Below are 21,918 nucleotides of genomic sequence, written 5' to 3' on the forward strand. Positions count from 1 at the left end.
TGCTTGCTCTGGGAAACAAGGACAGCTGCTCTAATTCTTTTTCAGGCACAATCTTTGTTTAAATTCTAGTTGAAATGAAATGAACAGCTGTCACCAGTCCCACTTGTGGCACAGAGAGACACCTGTGTTTCATGCACATGTCTGCACAGAAACAGACGCAGAGGGAAAAATGCTTTGTGCAAGGAAGTACGTAAACTCTCCCTATCAGCATTGCTGCTTTGAGCAATTGAATTGTTCTACAGTCATCTGACAAGCCGACACGCTGCCCATCAAATGAGAACCAGAATGTATGCCATTTGCAAAATGGGGCAGCAATAAGCTTTGGACCACTTTCCAGCAAGATTAATTCAAGCAAGGTGGTGTATTCATGGATTTTCTCCTCTGCAGAGCCATGAAGAAAATATGAACAGCACTCCCCAAAGGCAAAGGAGCAAACTGAGGGAGAGCAGCTCATCGGCACCTTTCAGAGCTTCAACAGTCTGGAGAAACGGGAAAAAAACCCATACAAAGATAAACAGCAGCCAAGAAGCACTTATAAAATGCATACTGGGGCCTGATCCAGATCTCAGAATGACTTTCAGTATTGCTTTGCATGACTATTAGACCAAGACCTAAAGTGGAGTGATAGCTTCTGCTTGCCGGGGCATGAGAAGATCACTCAAATGAGCGACACAGTAACAAGTAAACACCAAAGGCAACAGCGGAGCTTACCGTTTCCCTCCACTGGCGACCAGCTGTGCAGTAAACCAGCTTAACCAGCCTCCCTAAGGATGGCTCTAAAGTCACTGAAAAGGAAGAAAAGAAGGTAAGTTCTTAGCCTGGAATGTAAAGGCACCATCTTGGCTCCCAGGCAGGTGGCACAGATGGCCCAGCAGGGTCATGTCCCCACGTTCCAGGAAAGATTAAAAAAGCGCAGGACGTCTCTGTGGGGTGTGTTTGTTGCATCCTTTCCGTTTGCTGAAAGCCTGAGGAAGGCTGTACTCCATGGTAGGACCGGTGGCACTTTAGACCTGAGGTTAAAAAAGTGCTGCACCTCAGTGACACTCCCCAAGCTGCTTTCACCACCAAACAGAAAAAGATTTGCTTTCTCCAGTATGGTGGGAATGATGCCATAAAGTCGGTCATGGAGAGAAACCCTCTAAGCCTTGCTTGCAAGTTTCAGAAGGCAGGCATTCTTTATGGCAGTGCTGGGAGCACGGGGGAATGTTTCCTCTGAGCGTGCTCACCCAGTTACTCGAGGGCACGCACTATGGACAGCAGAGCACTTGCACACTCATAGCGCATTACACATGCATTTTCAGTCAGGCACGGGATGGGTTACAAGTTTCTTGCTTTAATACAAACAAGCACACACCCTCAGACAGCACTGCTGAGGTTTTTTACTAGCTCCCCATGCTCCCCAAGCGGGGCCTTGCCCTCTCTCGGGGGGCTACCTGAGTCAGAGGTCGCGATCTCCCCCCCACAACAATTACCTTTGTCCGAATTCCAACCAACATTCTGCGGATCGCAGCACTCTATCGGCTTGTCTCCTCCTGCAGCCACAACGTCCTCACCCGGAGGCACTTTCTGCATCACTGAAGAGAACGAAGATCTTTTCTCCATCCATTCTTTGTTCCCCATCCTTCCCAAGGCTGACTGCCTGGATGAGAGGTCCCTTAATTCGTCACTTCTAACAGCTTTAGAGAGTCAGCTTGGCCTAACCTTTGTGCGCAGGTGTGTTTAACGTAGAGCTAAACACCAAATCAGTGTGGTAACTGGGGAGCTCAGACATCTTGTCCCTTTGCCGAGCCAGCAGCCTTCCCTTAACAGAATCCCTGGACATAAACGTATATACAGTGGAATCCATACAGTGGCATCAAAGGTCCCCCCAGACACCACATCCGTCCCTAAAATCCTTCCCCCCAAACAACCCTGAAAGACTTCCCTTGACCCCCTCCTCCGCCCCAGGCTGTTCCTGAAATCATCCCCCACCTCCTCCTCCCCGCCCTGTCCCTAAAACCTTTCCCTCAGACACTGGTCCAGCCCTCAAGTCCCTCCCCCACCCTTGGTCCATCCCTAAAGGCCTTCCCCCAACCCCCCGGTCCTTCCCTAAAGGCCTTCATCAACCCCCTCATCGATCCCTAAAACCCTTCCCCCAGGCTCCCCACTCTGTTCTCTAAATAACACACACACCCTCCACCCCCCCCACCCGCCCACCCCCACACCGGTTTATCAATACACACACCCCCACCTCCCCCTACCCCCCACCCCCCACACACCCACTCCCACAAACACACATCCTTGCCCCACCCCCACACACCCCGCTCCATCCCTAAACACCTTCATCCATTCCCACCCGTCCATCCCTAAACCCCTTCCCCCCGCCCCCTCCCCTGCTCCCGTCCCTCTGTCCCTGGCATGGCCCAACTGCCCAGCACCACCAGACCACTCTGGCCCAAACACCGTAAGGCAATGGTTCCCAACTGCCAATAGCAAGTCGAGGAACTTTTTTTTTTTTCCTAAATAGAGAGAGTTTTACTTCGTACGCTGCCGACTACGCCAAATTATGTCTTGCTGACTGACTGGATACACAGCAAAGCTGAACTCTATATCAAATATAATCAAATCTATCAAATATATCAAATAATGGAATATATCACATGCAGTTTCTTATATTACAATAAAAGAAAACAGCATGCAATATGATAAAAGGAACCAGTAGCAGTTACTGTGAGCGATATGATAAAAGAGCAACAGGAGCGAAGCATCCATTTGTTATTCCAGAGTGTTAACGTGACTAAGGAAAGGAGACATCACCAATTCCCACCCCAACAACACCCAGGCCCACCCTTCGGATGGGAGGCCCCTTGCAGCTGGTGCCAGGAGTCTCTCGGGAGCTGGGAAATTCCCCTGGAGAAGGTACCAGGAAGGAATTCTCTTGCTGCTTCCCACCGTGCATGGTAGCCGTGTCAGGCACAGCGCAAGAGTTCTGCTCCCTGCCTTCTGTGGTGAGAAAATTGACACGGCACTTTTGAACTCATACAGAAGCAAAAAACATGACTTGGGAAAGTGCAGCGCTGCACCCCTGGAGAGGGTTCCAGGAAGGAATTCTCTTGCTGCTTCTCACCCTGCCCTGGCAGCCATGTGAGGCATAGCACAAAAGTTCTGCTCCCTGCTTCCTGTGGTGAGCAAAATTAACCCTTCAGAGTTGCAGTCGTTAAGACCCCAAAAAAGTCACCTTGGGAAAGTACAGCACTCCTCCCATAAAGAAGGTACCAGGAAAAATTTCTCTGGCTGTTCTCACCCTGCCCTGGCAGCCATGTGAGGCACGGCAGAAAAGTTCTGCTCCCTGCTTTCTGTGGTGAGAACATTGACCCAAACCTTTTGCACTCATGCAGAGCTAAAAGAAAAAATAAGTCTTGGGAAAGTGCAGCACAGCTCCCCTGGAGAAAGTTCCAGGAAGGAATTCTCTTGCTGCTTCTCAACCTGCCCTGGCAGCCATGTGAGGCACAGCACAAAAGTTCTGCTCCCTGCTTTCTGTGGTGAGAAAATGGACCTCTCACATTTGCAATCATGCAGAGCAAAATAACCCTCACTGTGGGTGAGCACAGCACTGTTCCCCTGGAGGAGGTTCCAGGAAGGAATTCTCTTGCTGTTTCTCTCCCTGCCCTGGCAGCCATGTGAGTCAGCACAAAAGTTCTCCTCTCTGCTTTCTGTGGTGAAGAAATTGACCAAAACCTTCTGCACTCATGCAGAACCAGAGCTCACCTACTGAAAGTGCAGCACTGTTCCCCTGGAGAAGGTGACAGGAAGGAATTCTGTTGCTGTTTCTCACCCTGCCTTTGCAGCCATGTGAGGCACAGCACAAATGTTCTGCTCCCTAATTTCTGTGTTCTGAAAATTAACCCCTCACATTTGCAATCTTATAGAGCCAAAAAACCCCTCACCTTGAGAAGTGCAGCACGGCTCCCCTGGAGAAGGTGCCAGGAAGGAATTCTCTTGCTGTTTCTCTCCCTGCCATGGCAGCCATGTGAGGCACAGCAGAAAAGTGCTGCTCCCTGCTTTCCAAATAACAAAATTGACCGTTCATAGTTGCATACCTGTAGAGACAAGACTTTCTTACTCAAAAGCAAAACCCAAGAAGCCACGTAGCCTTGGGAACTCCCTTGTCCTTCCGTGTGGCTGGTGACTTCCCATGGCTCTTCCACAGTCAGGACAAATAACCACGAATTTGGAAGCCCACGTTAGTTCAAGTACACTTAGTCCTCTGACAGTCACTACTTAGGGGCCAGCGGTCCTCTCACCCCTCCACAGAACTGCCTGCTAGTCCTCTAGCAGTCATTCTCCATGGAGGGACCACAAGTCCTCTACACCTACCTACCAGCTCACCAGAAATGAGTCAGACCACACCAGAAGTGACACTGCCTGACCTGCAGGAGATCTATTAGACCAGTAACGATGGTTTCAAGACAGAATAAACACCACCATCCACCAGCACAGCAGAAAAACAACCAGAAGAAACTTCGTACACGAACCAAAGGCACCCATCCAAACCATACAAAGGAAAAAAAAGCTGAAAAAGACAGTCTCCACAAAAAAACCCACCACACAGATCACAAGGTAAGATAAAAATGCCATAACCCCAGGAACGCAGGGCCAACAAACACAGATTCTGTCCATAACAATAACACACTTTGACGCTAACTCGCCTGACCTCTGGCATACCATAACCTTGTTGCCCCCAAACCCCAGCACACTGTAGCCCTAAGGCAAGACGAAATGGAGCACAAAGTCCCTGGAGATCTCTGCCAGGGCAAAAGCAAAGCACAGAGCCACACAGGAGGGGGGGTTGGAAGGGACCCGTGGAGGTCCTCTGGGCCAAGCCCTCTGCTCCAGCACGCTCACCTCGAGCAGGTCGCAGAGAACTGTGTGCCCTTGGCCTTTGAAGATCCCCAAGGACAGAGACTCCACAACCTCCTTGGACAACCTCTGCCAGCATTTGATCGCCCCGAGGGGGAAAATTTGCCATTTCTCTCTCTCCTTTCACTGTACCACATTCCAGAACATGACAAGCTCAGGCTTGAAAGCCAGTGCTGTGGCTGTCCTGATATTCTGTCCCCCTATTTTTCATCCACTGGTAGCTACAGGAGGACAAACAAGGATTTCGTTCAAAGGAGATCTTCTCTTTTCCTCTGTCCTTCCTCTCTACCAGTGATCTGGATTCTGAGTGCTGTGCCACTGTCCTAATGGCTGGGATAGGGATACTTCTTGTAGGACAGGGAGGAGGTGACAGTGGAGATGATCAGGCTGGGGAAGCTGAAGGAAAACGCAAGCAACTGGAGTTGCCTGGAGCAAGAGTGGCCAGCTTCCGAGCTAGGTCACCTCGTGTCCTCAGCTCCCATGCAGGAGCTGAACCACACATATGGACTGCAAAGCAGTGTGACCCATAAGTTTGTTTGGCTCGGGATCGCCCAGGGGCATTTAACTGCAATTCCGCCCTTGTCAGCAGGAAGGAAACATGCCCTGCAAGCACACACTGAAGCATGACACCTTCACCGGGGCTAAAGGGTACCTCAGGAGACCTACATGGGACCCCCCAGCACCTGGATTGCTGGCTGGAGGATGGGTAGGTCAAAGGACCCTGATGGGAGCCCTGCAGGCTCTCATACATTGGACCAACGGGCACCTTCCCTTGTCACCCAGTAGATCTCTGGAGAAGAGCTTCTCCCCAGGCCTCTCCCATGGGCTTGCTCACCCCCGGTGCCCTTCCCAAGCACATCCCCAGAAGGTGGATGCAACTGGTGTTGCAGGGAAGAACAAGCAGCAGGCACCACAGTCAGCACTGCGGGAAAGCTGGGACCCCAGACACCCACCCAGGCTCTCCAATCCCAGCCTGGCCCACAAGAGTGCCTTTATCTCCCTTTCCCAGATGTGCTGAATTCCCCTTCCAGCATTAGCCACTGGACCCATGCTGCTTCTTGCTGCAGTGTACAATAGCCACAAGAGAATTTGCTAGATGCCTCTGATTTCCTGCATTTTTCCTGAAACGGGCGGGTGTGTAACTCTCTGAATCGCTTCTATTTGAAGCAAGACATTGCTTAGGGTCAACAGTGAAACGAGACACGGGCCATCAAAAGCTGACTACAGGTCCCTTCTTTGCCATGGTCATGGTCTACACCACAAACTCGCCCCTGGCCGTGTCGGCCACCGGCTGGGTGAAGGTCATGGCTAACAGGGCAGGGGCTCCTGTGTGGCGCTCATCCAGCCCTGATCGCCAAGGGTGAAGCCTTAACACCCAGGTGGGATAAAGCCTTCCCAAGCAAGGGTGGTGCTCCAGGGGCACCACAATTCCTGCCGAAGCTCACCACACATTTCATTTCCCTGTGGCGCCTGGCAGGACACAAGTGGCTCTTGACTGCTGCTAGTCCCCCCACCTTTTGGTAAAAATGGAAGTTTTTCCTCCTGGTGGGCCTGCTCCAGTTCCAGCGCCTTGGGGCCTGAGGCCTGGCACGGCCTGTGTGCCAGAGGCCTTCCGACCGCTAGGCCGGCCTCCACCAAGAGGAGTCTGCCTCAGGCCACAACGGTCATCTCTAGGAAAAACGGCTTCTTTTGTCGAGCAGGACCCTGTCCAAACCCCAGGGCAAAGCGCTGGCCGCAGGCGCAGGGAGGTGGCCCTTGCCCCCTGCCCTGTCCTGCTCGGGGCTCCCCCGGGCAAGGCAGGCCCGGCCATACTGGAGAGGGCCCCAGCCCTGCCCCGCAGGCCCCGCCCACTTTCCGTTGGGCTCAGACCGTTGGTCACGGGGAGCCCACGGCCACCACAGGCAGCAGGGCAGAGCCGTGCTGGCACGCAGCGGCGCTGGCAGGAGGCAGCCTCTGGCCCAGCAGCGCTGCCACAGCACCAGCACCCCGCTTCCCAGCCTCGCCGTCGCCGGCTGGGCCCCCTCCTCGCTGCACGGCCAGGGCCCTCCTCTCCCGGGCAGGATGGGCCAGGCCAGCTGCTGCTGCGGCTCCAGGTGGGCTCCCCCCGGGCTCGGGGACACGCGGGCACAGCTGGGCCACGCAGCACTGGCGTTGCTCATGCCCGCCGCTCTCTGCTCTGCAGGGAGGCTCTCAGCGACGCCGAGCCGGTGCTGAGCGCGGACGTGCGGCTGACCCGGGGCCGCAAGAGGAGCGAGAGGCGCCTTCTGCTCCTCCATGAGGAACTGGTGGTCGCCAAGTTGCGGTAAGACCCTCAGAGCCCAGATCCTCCCCCCCAGCCCCAGCCCAGGGACACCCTGGCACCAGCCCCAGGCCCCGGCCCCTTGGTGCTGGAGGCACCAACGTCCGTCCCAAGGGCAGGTGGGGGACAGGGCTCTGCGCGTGGGGACCCAGCCCAAGGAGCCCCCCTCCAGCTCAGTGCCCGCCTCTGCTCTCTGCAGACATGGCACCAGCCTGCGCCCACAGCTCTGCCTGGCCCTGGACCAGCTGTGGGTGCTCAGCAGCGGGAAGGAGGCTGCGGGGCAGGATGGACAGGAGGAGGAGGAAGGCACCGATGAGGACAGCACCTCTGTCATCCTCGCCTGGCCCACCGGCTCCTGCATCGCCACTTTTGGGTGAGTCGTGGTCGGGCAGCAGAGCTTCCCAGCCGTGCCCACGCCATCCCATGAACACAGGCCTCTGCCTTGCGTGCAGAGCTGGGCAGGGAGCAGGCAGCTCGGTGGCAGGGAGGGAGGGATGGGGGATGTTTCCCCATCCTGCATCCCCTGGTCACCTTTTGGTCCCCAGAAGGGAAGGGCAAATGCAGCTGCTCAGGCAGGACAGAGCGACCCAGGGCTTGGACAGCGCCTCTGTCCTGCCCCACGGGGCAGGGCTGTGCAGGCCCCCACCTTTGCCCAGGGCTGGGGGCAGCAAGGCCTGATGCTCTCTCTCCTCTCTTTCTGCAGCTCCCAGGCACTGAAGGAGCTGTGGGTGGCCACGCTGCTGGGGTAAGCCAGGGGGATGCTCCAAGAGAAGCTGGACGGACGGGGGAACACAGCCCCCAGCTGGGGAAGGTGCCCCCGTGGCTGTGAGCAGCTCTCAGGCACAGCTGCCTGACAAGAGACAAGAGACGGCTTGGGGCTCACCCAGCTCTCTCCCTCTCCCTTCCCGGTGCACAGGACACCAGAAGGACGCAAGGGAGCCCGCGTCACCCATCTGACATCAATCAAGCTCCTGGAGAAGGAGCTGAGCCGCTGCCACGCTGTGAGTGTCTCTCTGCTCTGGGCCCTGTCCCCGAGCACTGCTCCTGCAGCCGAGCAGCAGAGCCATGGCTGCTCACCTTCTTCCCCTCCTTCTCTCCTGCCCAGTGGAGGACACTGTGCGCCAGGAGCCTGGAAAGGCTGATGGAGGCACAGGCAGAGGTGAGAATGGCTGCCTTGCACCTGCCTCTGGCTGCGCCGGGATGCGCAGGGACTGGGGTGACCTTGTGTGGGAGGGACAGAGGGTCTGACGGTGCCACTCAGGGAGCAGAGAGTTTTGGGAAGCCAGCAGCACGCCTGCACGTTCTGACTGGTGACACTGGGAGGAACCCTGCCACATGGGGAAGAGAGCCCGGGAGGGCAGAGGGTCCCAGCTCTGCCGCGCTCAGGCTGCTGGTGGCCTTTTCTGCTGCGGGGCTGCTCTGCAAGCACAGCCTGATTCTTGGTTCTTGCAGGCTCATCCCAAGCAAGGGCCTGCGATGGCCCCATCTGCAAACGCAGGGGGACTTTGCCCCGCACCAGGTGAGTCTGGGAAAGCAAGGCAACCTCCTGCAATGCTGTGCTCACTTGTCCCGAGTGTCGCCATGCAGGTTGGGCAGCCCACGGAAGGATGTCACCTGGACGGACAAGGACAACTGCTGGGCAGTGCCTGCTGGATATGCTTCTGCGGGGACACGGAGCCTCTGCCGCTGCCTGCAGCTTGCAGGAGGGCAGGGCGAAGGCTGGCACAGGCTGACCCCGTGGCACGATGGCTCTCAAGAGCCTCTAAGTCAACACCTCCGAGCCACAGCCGCGGTTCCAGCTGCTGCCTCCCTGCCCATCCTGCCGCACCACACAGCACCGTGCTGCCGGCAGGGCAGCGCAGGGCAGGGCAGGCGCTGGGACCGCTGGCCTGGGGTCTCCATTGGTGGTGTCTTACTCTGTTTTCCTCTGCAGCAGGAGGGAGCAGCAGCGGGAGCAGCACCAGCAGGAGGAGGATGGGGCTGCCCTGGCCCTTCGCCCTGCGGCGCACCCCGGCCGCTGCCCAGGCACCAGGGCAGGCGGGCTCCAGCTGCAGCAGGGTGCTCTTTGGGCAGCCCCTGGCAGCCCTCTGTGGGGAGGACAACACGCTGCCCCGGCCCATCCAGGTAAGCCAGCCTGGACAGACGGGGTCCCCAGCCCTCCCTCCGGCTGCTCTGGAGAGGGCCTGCGTGTCCCCAGCAGCTGTGGGGACAGGGCACTGGACTCTGCACCCCCAGAACCTGCTTCTGGTCCCAGACCCTTTGTGGCGCTTAGGCAACCACGTCTGGGGCAGAGCTCTGGTCCTTGCCACCGCTTGGTTCTTCAGCCAAGCAAGTGGCCTCCTGCCTCTCCTGCAGGAGCTGCTGGCTATCCTGCGCCAGCAAGGACCGATGATGGAGGGGATATTCCGAAGAGCTGCCGGTGGGACAGAACTTCGGCAGCTGCGCGAGGCCCTGGACCGCGGCAAGGACATCGATGTAGGAAGCCAGCCTGCGCTGCTGCTGGCCGCCATCTTGAAGGTGAGCGCTTCTGACCTGCAGCTGGAGGAGCTCCTGGCTGGCCTGCAGCGTTCAAAGGCTCACCTGCAGCCCTTGGCATTGCAGGAATTCCTGCGAAGCATCCCCACCAAGCTCCTCATCATCGACCTCTACGAGGACTGGATGGCAGCCATGGAGAGGGCCAGCAAGCAGGCCAAGGTGGAGGAGCTGAAAGCGTAAGTGTGGGCAGCAGCCTGCCTGGTGAGCAGGGACCGGGAGAGTTCTGGGACCTGCCTGCAAAGGCACGGGCTCCTCAGAAAGCTGTCTTTTCGGGCAGCTGCAAAGCTGTGCAACACGGCCACTGGCTCCCACCCGCCTGGGGCCAGCTGCGGGGACGGCTGTGGGCACCCTCTGCTTCATCAGCCTTGTCTTCCTCTTCCCTCAGGGTGGCTGACAAGTTGCCTGCGGCCAACCTCCTCCTCCTGAAGCGGCTGATGGCCCTGCTGCAGCACATCGGCCACAACGCAGCCACCAGCAGAATGAGCTGCAGCAACCTGGCCATCTGCGTCGGGCCCAACCTGCTGAGCCCACCCAACGAGGACCTGCTCCCGCTGCAGGCCATGCTGGCAGTGACCGAGAAGGTACGCCCTACCCAGCAGCCAGTGCTGCCTTCCCGGCCCATCGGAGCTTGGCTGTTGCGAGGTCCCTGGCTGCCTCCTCCCTTGGGCCAGTGCTGGTGGGCTGGGTGCCTGGAAGAGCAACCCCCAGCCGCAGCCGCCTGCGCAGACGAAGGGTCAGCAGTGGGAAAGGCTGCTTGACACATCTGCAGGCACCTGGCTTGAGACCAAGGCTTTGATGTCTGCAGGTGAACGTGCTGGTGGAGTTCCTCATTGAAAACTGCGGGGACATCTTTGGGGAGGAGGTGGCGGGCCTCTCCCCTCCATCAGCCGAGGAGGTGCCAGCACCCATGGACAGGGGCACAGGTAGGAGGCGGGACTGAGGCTTGTCACAGGACTGGGGCTTGGGATGCCAGAAACCTCAACGTTGAGGAGACAAGCGGTGTAGGGCTTGTCTGGGCTTTGCTTAGGTGTTCTTGACTTCCAAGAAGTCACGCTGCTGCACGTGTTTTTGCTTTCCAGAGCTGCGGTGCGAAGAGCAAAGTGGCCCTGCAGGCACAGCAGAGACCCAGCTTCCAGCAAAAGCCTTTCTGGATGCAGCCGCCTCTCTGCTGGACATCGACAGCGGAGCTGGGGGAGACACAGGGGCAGGGCCCAAAGCGGCAGAGGTACGGAAGCTCCACAGACGCTGGGGCAACGTGTCTCAGGTGGGACAGTAATTTCCCAGGAGGCCAAGCAGCCGCTGGGCCTCCTCCTGGCAGCCGCTCTCTTGTGCCTTTGGGGCTCCTCCTCTCCCCCCAGCGTGGTGCGTGTTAAGGAAAACTGGAAAGGCTGTTTCTTGAATGCACTTCATTAAGTATGATCTGCTTCATCAAACAAAACATACCTACAAAATACCCACAAAAGGACAGAAAGGAGTAGCTGCCACCTTGAGAGGGCTTTCGCTCAAATCCTACTCCGTCGCAGCTTCATCAAGTCTAGGCTGCGTTGGCTGGACTGTGCAAAATGTGCACGATGCAAACCAGCATCTCCTCTGTAGAGCTAAGATGGCAATTTGGCAGTCAGGCCCTCACTACCCCAGGCCCTTACTTGCCACCCGTTACCTCCCAAGTTTCTGGTTTAGGCACCTCCAGATTTGCCTCCAGGCACCCCCGAGGGCACGGCACAGTCCCTGGCACGCCTGCCACAACTGACCAGCCTGCCCCAGGAAACCAGGTAGGAAGAGCTCCCCTTGCCTGACCTGAGAGCTCGCTGCAGGGGCTTGGGGCTTTCCCCATCTCATCACGCTGTGGGATGGAAAGGTTTGCAGGCTCCCACCAGGAGAAGGAAAAGTCAAGGAAAAGGAAGAGAAAAGAAGCCTGGGCAGAGGAGAGGGACAGCCAAGCACAAATAAAAAGGAGAAGAGAGGAAATGATTTCGTGGACCCAAACCTGAGAAAACGCAGGAAGCTGCAGCACGTCAGGAAGGCCAGGTGCGTACCACGCGCTGCTGCCCATCTTTCCCAGCCCTGAACACGGCCCTACGTCAGCCCAGCTGGCTGGCGAGGGCTGGCAAGGGCTGGTGCTGAGCAGGGTTTGGGATGAGCCCCATGGCAGCTCCCCGGGGGCTCCCCGTCGAGCCCTGCTGCGCAGCACAGGGGCACTGTCAGCACCCCTGCGCACACACAGCTCCCTAGGGACATCACCCCTGGGGAGAAGGCACCGGAGCCGGCCTCGAGTGGAGGCCAGCAAGAGCTGTCCCTTCTGGGCCATGAGGAATTCCTCGGAAACAGCGTCCCCCAAAGAGGGGGGAACCAAATCCTGCCTCTTCCTGCCTCTGGGGGTTTATCAGAGCTTTTCTGGCTCTGTCCTTGCAGGTGCTGACTGATTTTCACCGGCTGAACCACTGTGACTCCTGGGCCCCTGCAGCTGCTGTTGACAATAAAAATTTTTTTCCTCTCCTGACTGTGTCTGCCATAGGGTCTTGTGGAGTGGGGAGCGCTTGTGCTGGGGTGGACCCTCGGGGAGCAGTTTGGAATTGTCCCTTGCCCCAGCACCCTTTCCAGCGGGCATCGGGGCTGAGCTGAGGGGCTTTAGGAGGAAAAGCAAAGCACAGAGCCACACAGGAGGGGGGGGGGGGGGGTTGGAAAGGACCAGTGGAGGTCCTCTGGGCCAAGCCCTCTGCTCCAGCACACTCACCTCGAGCAGGTTGCTGAGAACTGTGTGCCCTTGGCCTTTGAAGATCCCCAAGGACAGAGACTCCACAACCTCCTTGGACAACCTCTGCCAGCATTTGACCGCCCCGGGGGGGAAAATTTGCCATTTCTATCTCTCCTTTCACTGTACCACATTCCAGAACAGCCATGACATGACCAGCTTCAGGCTTGAAACCAAGTGCTGTGGCCAGCCTTCAGGGCCAGCAGGGACCGGGGGCGAGGGGAAGTGTTTTAGGGACGGACCGTGGGGGCCGAAGGGAGGGATTTGAGGGATGGACGCCGAGGAAGGCCTCATCCCTGCAGCGATGGCTCAGGCCCAGGGCAGGGCCCGCAGGGCTCTTCTCTGGATGCCACGGGGTCGATTGCAAAGGACCAGGCCGCCCCACGCAGGGAGCAGGTGCGTGCCGGGGTGCCAGGGGCCCTGCCTGGCTGTTCCCAGCCCAGCCCCGGCTGGGGCCAGCCCTGCGCTGCAGCCCTGGGGCCGAGGCGCAAGGAGCCGGGCATTGCTGAGGGTGCTGCACCCTGCCGGGCCCCGCCGCCGGCTGCCGGCTGCCCTGGGCTGCCCCTCGCTCCCCCAGCTCTGCCTGCTGCCAGCGCCGGGGGCACCGCCACGGGGCTTGCCCCCTGCCCACAGCTGCCCTGACCCACAGCTGCAGCTGCACGTGGTGCCCACATCGCACAGCTGGGGCGGGGGTGGCAGGTCTCTCTGGTGGCAGCCTGGGACTGGGGGCAAAGCCAAGCCCATCCCTCGCTTGTGATCTTTGTCCCCAGGGAGAGCCAGTGCAGACGTGTGCTGCGCTGGGGAGTGTCCCGCGGGGAGGTGACGGCCGACTGCAGAGCAGCACTGAGACCCGCGCGACAGCAACGGCAGCCGGTGGCCGTAGAGCAGCCCAGGGGAGATGGTTCCCTCGACGGGCCCCAAAGCAGCCTTCCTCAGCCCCTGCTTTTGGTGACGTGTGGAGCAGTGCAGGGATGTCTCTCAGGCTTACAAGGTTATGGTATGCCACTGGTTAAGCGAGTAAAGTGTTAAAGCGTGTTATTGTTACGGACAGAATCTGGGTTTGTTGGCCCTGGGTTTTTAGGGTAATGGTAGTGTGATCTTATCTTGTGTTTGTGGATTTGTTTTTGTTTGTTTGACTTTGTTTATTGCACCTTACAGTCACCTTTTATGCCTTCTTATAATTAGCTCATACATATTACAAAAGTTAAGCTCATTATTGGTTAGTTGCCTAAATACCAAGCCCGCCCCTTGTTTCTCTTCTGTAGTTATCTGTTCCCACCTGCAACATTCTTTTCCCACCAAAGTCTTCCTGTTACTGTATAACAAGGACAGCCAAAGACAGTGTATTTTGCTTTACTTCAGATAAGCTGAGAGCAATGTGCATTTTTGTCCAGCCAGCTGGACTATGTCTATGTGACCCTTTTCAGCTAGCCAGTTATCCACACATAACTGTAACAGGATGAATAGTAGTGCACAAGTCCTTTGTTGTCCCTTGTTGATGATGCCTCAATAGAGTTGCACTGCCTATGAATGGGGGCATTTCTGTGGGGAGAGCATCTCATTTGCCTTGTTTGCTTCACCCCAGTAACAGCTTTAAACTCTGAAGAAGAGAAGGATCCTCCAACCTACGAGGAAGCCTTCCCTGCGCTCCCTGAGAAAGCACCATGTTTGGAAGCTGCCCAGGAACCTGCTGGGCCCTGGAGTGAAATCCGACCAATAAAGGCTTCTGTCATCACTCAGGTTGGTGGGAGTGGGTGTCTTATGTCCCTCCTTTTCATCCCTCCAAAAAGTAGGTGAAGTGAAGCTTTCCCTGGAGTATGAAATCCCTTAGTGTGTCAGAGTAACTGCCTCTTTGCTGTACTTTGCCCTGGGGCACAAGGAAGACCGCAGCTGAATGCTAGGACTGCTCTGGAGGGGGAGGGATGTGTTGAAAAACTGCCCAGAAAAAGCACTGCATCCGTGTTGCACAGATAGCTGGAACAGGCCTGAAGGGAGGATTGCAGAATTCAAGGAGTGAGTGCTAATGCATTAAAGTATTCCCCCTCCCCCCCAGTAGCACGTTCGTTAGGAAGGCACTCAGTTTGGGACACACTGCCTGCTGCGGTGCCCTCGTACTGCAGCTGGTGTCTCCACTGGAAAGGCTGATGGGTCGCCTAAATCTGAGAACTTAGTACACCGGTGAAGTCCTCCTGTATGGCAATAAGAGAGGGAGGCACTGACAATCAAAAGCACACTGACACCTTGCTGTGCCCTGCTTTTGTCTGTCCCGTGGCTGAGCAGGTGTTCCATGTGCCACTGGAGGAGAGGAAATACAAGGACATGAATCAGTTTGGAGAAGGCGAGCAGGCCAAGATCTGCCTTGACATCATGCAGAAGACGAGCTCACCTGGAGCTGTCTCTCGCAAAGGACCAGGGCCTTTCAATCGTGGTCTCTGGCAAGCTGGAAGCAGTCACGAAGGCTCAGAAGCAGATTGTCACTCGACTGCAGACTCAGGTGAGGGCATCTAACTGTTTCTGCCTTCATCTTTGCTTTTCCCCAAGACTCGCAAATGCTTTGAGACCCTTGGGCACGTGTGCTTGTAAGCCAAAGAGGTATGTTGTTACGTGACTAATTCAGCTTCGCCATACGTTTTCAAAGCATCCAATTGGCAACTTGGAATGGAAATGAGGCTTAAAATAGGGTTCCAAGGTAATTACAGGCCGTGGTTTTGCATGACGCTTGGAGTCTGCAATCTCTGGAACACTTGAGTTGCAACAACTTTGTGCTGAGGTGCTGGTGCTGGAGGGGGTGCAGGAGCCTCACACACAAAGCTTGTAGTGTGTGAGAACGGGACTGTGCTTTTCCTGAAGTCCTTCAGAGGAGAACGTGGAACTCTGGGAGAAAAAAGTAGAGAAAAGGAAGTCCTGCCAAAAGCCGAAAGCTTCGGGGTCAGGGTTCTGCATTGTGTAACTCAAGGCACACTGGTAAGGAGCCACAACCCTGTTGTTTCAGTTGCTTCAGTCCTCTAGGTTTTAGTCTCTTACCTTAAGGTTCTTGAGCTCATAGTCAAGGTAGTAGCTCTTGTTAGGATGTATCGCAGCCAGGTGTTGCAGTGTGTTTTAAAGTATAATGCCAAAGGTAGTTAATGCAATGTTAATACCATGTCTGCTTAGTGCTGTTCAGCCCCTGTGTCATACCCTGCCAGAGGGAACAAAACCCTACATCCACAATGTGCATCTGAAAAAACAGTCAGGTCATACCTCCACAGATCTATGAGCCACTGTTCTCAAATATACCTCCTACTGCCCTGTTCCCAGGTCTGGAAGGTGTGTCTGTATTCCAGCTTCTCTTAGGCTTGGCTGGCTTCAGGACAGGAACACAGAGCTGAAAAGTCACACCGAGTGATCTTTTCTTCATCTTTTATTTTTTCCATTATAGCTTGCATTTTCATTGTCTGATTGCTGTTAGTGGTTACCTAATCAGAGGGATCAGGAGCATGATAGCAGTCATCAGCTACCAGACCTGTAAAAACTCAGTGAGAAGGGAAGAAGTCAGGAAGCCCTTGTATAGACCAGCCCTTTAATGGTAGATTGAGAGAAGCACACAGAAGGACCCTTTTTCCATGTGGGCCCTTCTAGAAGCAGTCCCAGGAGCAGCATGCGCTACACTTGAAGACACCTTAGCACTTAAGTAGCGGTAAGCATCTGCTAGCTGCCTGCCTCCTGCAGTGGGTTTCTGGTGTTGAATTTTTCTTTCCTAGGAGTCATACTGTATGTCTTGTTCTCTGTAACCTTGGCAGCAGATGTCAGAGTTCAGATAAACTCCACCTGTGAGCTGTCATCTCAGTTGTTGTCTGGTGTACTGATGCAGTATCTTACACTGGAGGAGAGGCACCTCCTCGTCTGTGTCGGAAGGCCTTTGCTAATTCAGAGTACTGCTCCTGTGCAAACAGAAGGGTTTTGAGGGAAAGGTGGGGTTTATACTCCTGGCATGGAGGCACTGTAGATCAACTGGTACAGTGTCAGCCCTCAGACAGAATGTGCTGGGAAGGCGTTGTGTTTGCTCCTCAGTAGTACCACTGAGCTGCAACTACCTTGCTTTCCCTGGCTCTGTTCCTGTGGATCTGCCAGTGCAGGCAAGGCTTTTCACAGATGCTTGGTTCTTCTGCTGCAGGCTTCAGCGACAGTTGCCATCCCCAAGGAGCACCACCATTTTGTCATTGGAAAGAAGGGTGAGAAGCTGCAGGACCTGAAGCTCAAAACTGCAACCAAAATGCAGTTTCCCCGCCCAGATGACCCCAGCAACCAGATCAAGATCAGCGGCACTAAAGAAGGGATTGAGGAGGCCCGGCACGAGATCCTGCTTATCTCCGCTGAGCAGGTACCTCAGTATGATCTCTCTCATGGCATTAGCTGGTCAGCCATTTTGCTTCCCCACGGTATAGTCGGAGTTTGCAGCCACCGTGGCTACAGTCAGTGGCTAACGTTAGCCTGAACGGAGACGTATACTGTGCCACTCACTGGCTGTATGAGCACCACTGCCAGGTCCTGAAACTTCTTGTGCTGCGTTTTGTCCATCTCTGAAGTCAAAACAAGCATTTAATAGTTGAAGCAACGCGTCTTAGGTGCCAGCTGAGATAAGGCAGGAGATCACAGGAGTGAATATCGTAAATAAGGAGCAGCAGCAGCAACTGCATTTGTAGCTTGAAAGAGGTGGAGATCTACAAGCCCGCAAACTGAGAAGGTTGCTTGGGCCAGAGTGTCAAGCAGGACACCCCTGGGAACTTAGCTGTGCCTGGCAGAGACTGTAATATAGAGGGCAGTTCCCACCAAGGTCTGTTGTGGGCTCTTCCAGGATAAGCGTGCCATGGAGCGGCTGGACGTGGAGAAAGTGTACCACCCTTTCATTGCCGGCCCTTACAACAAGCTGGTGAGGGAGCTCATGCAGGACACAGGGACACGCATCAACATTCCTCCACCCAGTGTCAACAAGACAGAGATAGTCTTCAGCGGAGAAAAGGAGCACCTAGCCCAGGCTGTGGCTCGCGTTAAGAAGATCTATGAGGAGAAGGTACGGATGGTCCATAAAGCTTCCCACCTTCCCCTGGCACCTGCTCCTAGGCACTCTTCCCTTCTTGTTCTGCTTTTGTGCATCCCTCTGTTGCATCTGGCTCAGCAGCCCTTGCAGTACATGACCCTGAATCTTACTGTTTCCTCACTCAGCAGAGTAGGAGCTGGGCTGATACTATCAGGGAGGTGACAGATTTCTCACTTTTCTGTATTGTGGGAATTAGCAGGCCACCAAGAGCTCCCCTGGCTCTTGTTCACACCGGTGCTACTAAGGAAGGAAAGAAGTGTGAAGTCTACAGTGGTGGCCAGCTGACAGTATCAAAGTTGCTACCTAAGTAGAAGTTGCTGAAGAGTGAATGTCACTCCAGTTTATTTCCCACAGCCAGCGCTGCTGTGAATATCCTTGTTGTGGGTTGCTGGGCTGTTTTTCCTCGTGGTTAGGTCTGTATTTGTACCAGTCTGGATTTCAACAGAGATAATCAGCTTATAGCCTGCATAGTGTTGCATTACAGCACTGCCTGGGAGATGGCTGGGAGTTGAACCCTGTTGTGCAACAGGGGGACGGGGACGACGACAACGACATGTCTGTGTGTGTTTGTGGTCTCTTCCATGCCGTGTCCCAGGGAGCTTGACACAGCATGCTAGTTTTGTACTTCCACTGTGAATTTTTGAGCACAAGGCTTTCTGTAGGCAGGGGTCCAAGGGGTGCTAGGGTACTGCTGAGCCACTGTGCTCAGCTTGGCTTTTCTCTTTGCTGGGTGCAGAGTTTGACTGCATCTTGTGCCTCTTCCTGTCGCTCTTGTCCTTCCCCGCCCCCTTGTGATTGATGCCTCAGTGTCTCTGCCCCTACAGAAGAAGAAGACTACTACCATTGCAGTGGAGGTGAAGAAGTCCCAGCAGAAGTATGTCATGGGCCCCAAGGGGAATTCCCTGCAGGAGATCTTGGAGAAGACTGGAGTCTTTGTCGAGATCCCACCCACTGACAGTAGCTCGGAGACGGTGATACTGCGAGGCGAGCCTGAAAAACTTGGGCAAGCATTGACTGAAGTCTATGCAAAGGTACTGACAAGATGGGCTAGGCCTCCTTTGAAGGTCCGATGAAGATACATTTGTGAGCACTGACAGGTGTAGTGGGGGTGGTCTCTCTTGGGCCATTAGAGGTGCAGCTTAGAAGTCAATACTGGAGGTGCAGCATGGGAATTGGAACTGAATTGTTGTGAAGGCCTCTTCCAGTTTGCCCATCAAACAGCTTCTCTGTTTTTCTGTCTCTCAGGCCAACAGTTTTACTGTCTCCTTGGTCTCTGCCCCCTCTTGGCTTCATCACTTCTGAGATGATTTTTTTTTTCTGTTGTGGCAGATCTGTAAAGAAAGCAACACCAAAATTGATCTCCCAGCAAAGAACAGCAACTTGGAGACGATTGTTATCACAGGCAAGAGAGCAAACTGTGAGGTTGCTTGCCACAGGATTCTTGCCATCCAGAAGGAGCTGGTTAGTGAAGCAACTAGCCTTTTGCAGTTGAGGGACTTGACAATGTTGCTAGAAGACACAGATAAAGACGTGGTTGTAATGGGTGAGGGCAGGGAGGAGACAAATGCGTCAGTCTGTTCTTGACTCATGAACCAAAGTTTGTGACTGCTCCTGTCAGGAGTAGCCAGTCTCAAAGCCCTCTGCTCAGGCATTTCTTCCAGATCTATAAAGCTCCTAGCAAGGTTGGGAGTTAGAGGGTAAGCAGAGTGGGTGCAAACACATTTCTGCAGCTTGACTGAAGAGGCTGGTACTGTCCTCCCTTGGGCCAACAGCACAGAGGTGGAGGTCTCTATTCCTTCCAAACTGCACAATTCCCTCATTGGTGCCAAAAGCCGCTTCATCCGCTCCATCGTGGAGGAGTGTGGTGGAGTCCACATCCACTTCCCCACCAAGGGCTCTGGCAGTGACACCGTGACCATCAGGGGCCCAGCCCAGGGTGTGGAGAAAGCCAAGAAAGGTCTTAATAAACAAACAAACAAACAAACAAACAAACAAACATACATACAAATAAATAAATAAAAGGCAATGCTAGTCTGAATAACTAGAAAAGGTGGGCACCTTAAGGAGGGAAGGAGACCAAGTCAGGAAATCGTTGAAGAAAATGGAAAGGTCTATTCCACCTAGATCCCCCCCCTATTATGAATGGAATGATTGGGTGTCCAAATCAAAAGAATATGTATGTAAAGATGTTGTGTAACATCTCAGGAAAACTGTATAAAATACCTAACGTTTCATTGAAAACTTGGGAGCTAGTTTGTCTGGTGCGAATCGGCTAGCTCCCCGACATTGCACGAAATAAATACCTTTGCTGCTTAAAGACAAAATTGGTCTGTGAGCAGTTACTCTGTGCATCAATTTGGTGAGCCCGGCAGGAGAACTCTCTGCTGGTGCTGGAATTCAGGGGCCTGGGGACCCTCTGAGCCCTCAACTGGATCTCCTGTTGGTGAGACTCCCCTACACCTCGACTTCTCACACAGGTGGGTAAGGACTACTGCACAACACAAAAGGTATTTATATTTATTCTTTGTTTTGAGTATTTGATAGTCTTAAGCTCTGGGAAGCTGAAAACTTCATTTAGGGTGTCTTAAGATTTGGGGAATTCCTAGAACATAACAACTGACATAGTGCTCTGTGTCTTGTTTGTCTATGTGTTGTCTGTTACATGTTCAAAATTGGAGTTATGAATCGTGAGTAAAAAAAAAATAAATATTCTAGCAATTCTAGGCGAATAGCTGAAAACTTAACATGCTGCTTAGCGCCAGAAAAAATCAGAACTTGGTTTTTGGCAGTTGTTCGTTGAAACACGTACTTTGTGTGCTAACGCAAACTGTCAGCATTCCTAGAGTTGTATGTAAGTGCACGGTACCTTGTAACATGCTGCCTGTGTGGCTGAGGGCTGCCCGGTGAGTGTGATGTGTGTGAGAGACACAGTTAACTGCAAAGCAAGTGGGGAGTCCTGATCTGCATTTCCGTGTTCCCCGTGAGGGGGCTGGCCAGAGACGGACAAAGCGATTGAAAAGTCAATGTATGAAGTGGTGGAATGCACTATCAGATATTAGAACGGGGAACTGTGGACCAAACACTAGAACGAATATCATTTGGGAAAAGCATGAATGCGGGGGCTCAGGTCAGTAAAGGGGAGTCAGAGGTCTTGGGAATACAGCCTATTAAACCCTGTTCCACAAGCAGTAACGTAACATTTGAGAACTGAACAGCAAGTCAGGAAGATCCTTTCTTGCTGTGGCAGGCTGCTTGTGTAAGGCTTTTATTGTCTGCTGAGGCTGCTGGAGTAAATGAAGAGAACCAGTCCTTTGGGCGGGAGCGCTGATTCAAGGCACTTTGTAAAGCGTTCCCCAAAGCAAGGGCAACCAAGTCACGCCTCGTCCTGGCTTTGTGGCTTTAGCAGTGCTTCCTGGCTCTTATTGTTGCAGGTGCTGTTTTCCTGCCTGAAGCCCTGGGGCTCCTGGGTAGCCACCACCCCCCCAGCCCGCAGTTGATGTCCTCAATAAAATGATCTTTCCTCTCTTCTGACTACGTCTGCCATGTGATAACTGGGGACTAGGCAGATATTGTTTGGTGGTGCGTCCTAGGGGAGGACTTTGGGATCATCCCTTGGCCCAGACTCCTTGTCAGTGGGCATCATGGCTGAGCTTTAGGACTCACACCGCAGCACAGTCACACAGGGAGGTGGGGGCCGGATGGCACCTCTGGAGGTGTCACTGTCCTCTCAGCTCCTGCTTGGATTCTGGCTAAGACACAGCTCAGGCTCGATGGATGCTCCATTGGGGAGCAGCGCCATTAGCTCAGAGCCAGGACAACACACAGGCAAACACAGTGCCACCGCTGACCATCACCTGCAGCTTGCTGTCCCCTGTGGCCGTCATCCCTGCACACTGACTGCCGGGCAGTTTCTCTAGATGCCCACACGCAGGGCAATGGTATAAAGCAAACTGCCACGCTGGCCACTACAATTACGTTGGCTTACCCAAAAAGCTTTTCCAGCAGCTCCAACAGCAGCCGGACTGCTGAGGCTTTTGTTTGTCCCAATGTGATACGGGAGATGCCTGTAGCCTGATGGAGGATGAAGAATGAGCACTCTCACCATCAACCAGCTAACTATTTTGCTCATAGGCTGCTGTGGTTCAAGCAGGGCTGCCAGCTGCGCACCACACAGCTGCTCGCTCCCTCCCTCCCTCCCCAGGGGGATGGCAGGGAGAACTGGGAGGCTCAAAGGGAGAAAACTCGTAGGCTGAGACCAAGGCTTTGATGTGTGCAGGTGAACATGCTGGTGGAGTTCCTCATTGAAAACTGTGGGGACATCTTTGGGGAGGAGGTGGCCGGCCTCTCCCCTCCATC

At 54.7% G+C, this 21,918-nt stretch overlaps 1 protein-coding gene across 1 annotated transcript; it reads left to right on the forward strand.

Annotated features, from left to right (window-relative positions):
• Positions 1–6,140: 6,140 nt before the first annotated feature.
• LOC129734151 (vigilin-like) lies at positions 6,141–20,047 on the forward strand. Its single transcript, XM_055707659.1, is given in 14 exon segments — positions 6,141–6,259; positions 7,082–7,201; positions 8,115–8,199; positions 9,554–9,715; positions 9,800–9,878; positions 14,071–14,225; positions 14,766–14,863; positions 14,865–14,979; positions 16,639–16,845; positions 17,320–17,535; positions 18,387–18,593; positions 18,808–18,848; positions 19,335–19,519; positions 20,040–20,047. Coding segments are annotated over 14 exon segments (1,797 nt in total).
• Positions 20,048–21,918: the final 1,871 nt, after the last annotated feature.

The sequence above is a fragment of the Falco cherrug genome, chromosome 4 (assembly GCF_023634085.1).
Source record: "Falco cherrug isolate bFalChe1 chromosome 4, bFalChe1.pri, whole genome shotgun sequence".
Classification (NCBI taxonomy): domain Eukaryota; kingdom Metazoa; phylum Chordata; class Aves; order Falconiformes; family Falconidae; genus Falco; species Falco cherrug.